At 36.0% G+C, this 3,868-nt stretch overlaps 1 protein-coding gene across 1 annotated transcript; it reads left to right on the top strand.

Moving 5' to 3' along the window:
* Positions 1-3,134: 3,134 nt before the first annotated feature.
* On the top strand, positions 3,135-3,638 carry LOC25483102 (probable calcium-binding protein CML27). Its single transcript, XM_039830265.1, has 2 exons — positions 3,135-3,372; positions 3,439-3,638. Exons 1-2 carry the CDS (start codon positions 3,135-3,137, stop codon positions 3,636-3,638), a joined length of 438 nt encoding a protein of 145 aa, XP_039686199.1.
* Positions 3,639-3,868: the final 230 nt, after the last annotated feature.

Genomic DNA, 3,868 nt, shown 5'->3' with positions numbered 1-3,868 from the left:
AATTGATAGTTTGCTGAAAGTAAAAAAAAAAAAAAAAAAAAAAAAAAACATATACAGCAAGAGAACAAAATTTAATAACTCAACCACCATAGAAGGGGTAATATAGCATCAATTACATTCCAATGCAAAATTAGACCTTTTTAAACAACTTATCAGAAGATTCAATAACATGTTGTGCTGTATTAATAATTAATTGGTTCAATTACAGGAATAAATTAAAATAGCATGTCATCGACACATGCAATACATGTCCCTGACCAATAAATAAAAAATTATTCCTGTATAAACAAACACATAAATACCTAGTATTCTGAACATCAGAAGCATCGTAAGACACTAACAATATAAAATGATAGAGCAAACAATATACCTATGAAGCACGGACACTCCTTGGACTATCCGTGCTCTGGTGTTAGACATGTGTTGTGTCCAACACCGACACCACACTGACACATATAGTTACACTGAATTATGTAATTTTTTCAAATTATTAGCGGTGTCGGTGTGTCAGCGTCTGTGTCGTATACGGTGTTCATGTTTGTATCTGTGTTTCGTGTTTCATAGGACAGTACTGAAAAGTTCCTCTTATTGTTAGCTATTCTTTTCATCCCTCTTTATCTATTCCTCATAAAACTATCTGGGCAATTGGTCGAAATTAGAACACAAATCATGCACTAAAACTGAAGAAAACGAAGGCCAAAGCTGAAGGAAACCAACTGCAGCAGCCACCAAAAAAACCAGAAAACCACAGAAAATATGCACAAAATTGCAGCTCCGACAATAAAATCCTAGACAGAAACGGCCACCGAATCACTTTCCATACAACAAAGCCGCAGATTACAACCTAAAAACAGGCGTGCAGCGTTGGCAAAGAGTAGCAACACAAGTCATGGAACAACAAATGAACCAGAGAGTTTCCACTTCAAACCAGCAATAGAATCAATCTGTGGAACCAATCAAGTTGTGAAACTATCCCAAGGATCCCAACATCATTCATAAAAGAGACAACGATGATTTTACCATCCTACTTAGGGAAAAGGACAAAGGAGATTTATCCTAATTCACACCACAATCTGGAGCTAGTTCTAGTCTCTTCACACTCGAAGGACTTTTCACTATAATTTACCTGATTACGAATTTCACTAAGACACCTAGTCTTAGATGTCTTTTGCCTCAAACTATATGTATTCTACCCCAAACTAGAGGAAATTTTAATACAAGTAAATTCACATAGTGAGTTGAACAATAAATATAACTGTAAAAATCATGTCTGGAGCAAACACTACAAATCTTAGCTTCAAATTAAAATTAATTCTAGAGTGAAAATTCATAATTCTGAAATGCATTCGAACATGTAAAAAACAATTATACAAAGATTTTGAGCAGAAACAAAGAGTTATTGGAAGATATAGGAATTTGAGCAGTGCTGTCAAAAGTGAATTGCGAAAAAATAGCTGTCTATTCAAATTCTGCTATGCTGCCATACTATAGTGCTGCCGCTATAGCAACTATTTAACCAACACTTAGCAATTTGTTCAAATTTCACTACAATATAGTGCAATAGAGCTGATATTTGACAACACGGTGCACAACAACATTAAGTTGTTCAATGTACACGCCGAACCTGGTACCTTTGAATCAGACCTATTTATGCGTTTAAGACTTTGAAGATGTTTATGTCTTGATATCTATACTCTACGTTTAATCATCTGATATTCTTCAAGTGTGTAACTAATAACACTTTGAAGCACATTCAGGTGTAAAATCAAACCATGCAGAAAACAAAGAAAATCAATCAAACAATGGTATCAAGAATGAAGAAACACACATGTGACATTTCACATCAACAGAATTGTTATCAGAACATAAGAAACAGTAGGCAACTTCCATGGTAAAACTAGCTTCAATACATGGCCAACTTCAACTAGCTGCTCAAAGGGTTCATCTATTTTCCTTTGAAAAAGAAAATAACTTTATAAAACCAATATCCAATTACTGTATCTAATGTATCTCTAATCAAAAGGACAAGCAAAAGCACATTGCCTATCCCGGACTACTTCCTGTATCAATGTGATCTGTTTAGGTACAGAAATCTCATTGAAGTAGGAAGTAGCATGGGGTTTCTTCACCTAAACATCTCAATCAGATAAACATTCAGAACAAACCCACACATTCTAGATGGTCCCTACAAGAAATTGAAGTGATTCTTTCATAAGAACTAAAAAGGACATAAACTGGTTCACAAAACCAACACAACAGTACTTCTCAGATGCTCCATATGAATGTATGGTGGTAAATATGACCATAGAAAGCAATTTCATGAAATTCTAGCGACTGCACTCTCACCGTTGGATGTTTATATGGCACAATACAAAAGTGGTTGTAGCAATAAATGAGTGGGTGAATACAAATTAGAAAAGACTACAATACATGTCGCTGTACAATCGTGAAGAAAGTTTTCGCTTTAAATAGCTTTTTCCTTCATTAAAACATGGAGAACCCTAAACCCCCAAATCAAACAAAACAATTTGAACCATTTAAATAGCAATTAAAACAAGAAAACTTACTTACTTTCAAATCCGCGAGGAATAAGTTGAGATTATGGAACCGTGAGAGATTATGGAGTTTCGTGACAGAGATGAGTTTCTTAGGGCATTTTCCCCAAAGATGAGAGAGAACAAACGGTATGAGTGGAGAGTAAATACGATGGATGAATTTGATGTTGATGAATCAATTTTTTCCTAAATTACGAATGGATTGAAGGAAGTAATGGTTGGGTTGAAAAATTGAAAGAAAAGGTAGAAGAAGAAAGCATTAGAAAATAATCTGGAATGTTTTTTTTTTTTTAGTTAATTAATGGGTCAATCTGCTAATAACAAAAGTATACCGGGTCAATATATCAAACCCATCTCCTAATCCATTTTTTGGTGTAGATTACAGTTGTCCATGTTATAGTGATGCCACGTCAAGATGGGTAGTTTACCCACCTCTTTCCCAAGGCAAGTTAGAAAAAACCAAATAGAAATCACCTCGTGGAAAAAAAAAAATTCCAAACCCTAATTAGCGTGTTGTGTCGTGTAGTGTTGCAAAACTTTCTTTTCCTCCCCCGGCTCTCTGAAAAAAGCAACTACGCCATGGATGACGAGGTTCGCAAAATCTTCAGCAAGTTCGACAAGAATGGTGATGGAAGGATCTCTGTCTCAGAGTTGGAACAAATGTTTTCGACTTTTGGATCCAAAACGACGTCTGATGAAGTGAAAAGTATGATGAAACATATTGATCAGAACGGTGATGGTTACATATATCTCAAAGAATTCGCCGATTTCCACGGCAACGATGCTGCTGCTGGCGCTGGGAAAGAGGAAGAGATTCGTGATGCTTTTGACCTTTACGACCTTGACAAAATCGGCAACAATGCTGCTGCTGGCGCTGGGAAAGAGGAAGAGATTCGTGATGCTTTTGACCTTTACGACCTTGACAAGGACGGTCTCATCTCTGTCAATGAACTGCACATCGTTCTTAACAAACTTGGTGAGAAGTGTTCCCTCAGTGACTGCGAGATAATGATAAGCAACGTCGATGCTGACGGTGATGGAAATGTTAACTTTGAGGAGTTCAAGAAGATGATGGCTAGCTGATGTTGTTAGGTTTTTTTTTTTGTTACCGGTGTTGTTAGGGTTTTGTTAATATCTTCTTTTTATGATCTTTTCTCTTCAAACATTCTCTGTTCTCTTTTGGTGCTTTGTTATTGATTCAATATCTGTTCTCTTTGGTGTTTAGTTATTGATATATTTTGCCATTTAAAAAAATTCTACAAGCTGCCACCTATCTCGATGCAGCCATTGTCGACACTTTGGAAACACTTAGA

The sequence above is a fragment of the Medicago truncatula genome, chromosome 1 (genome assembly GCF_003473485.1).
Source record: "Medicago truncatula cultivar Jemalong A17 chromosome 1, MtrunA17r5.0-ANR, whole genome shotgun sequence".
Lineage (NCBI taxonomy): Eukaryota > Viridiplantae > Streptophyta > Magnoliopsida > Fabales > Fabaceae > Medicago > Medicago truncatula.
This window is presented reverse-complemented; position numbering and strand designations above follow the sequence as displayed.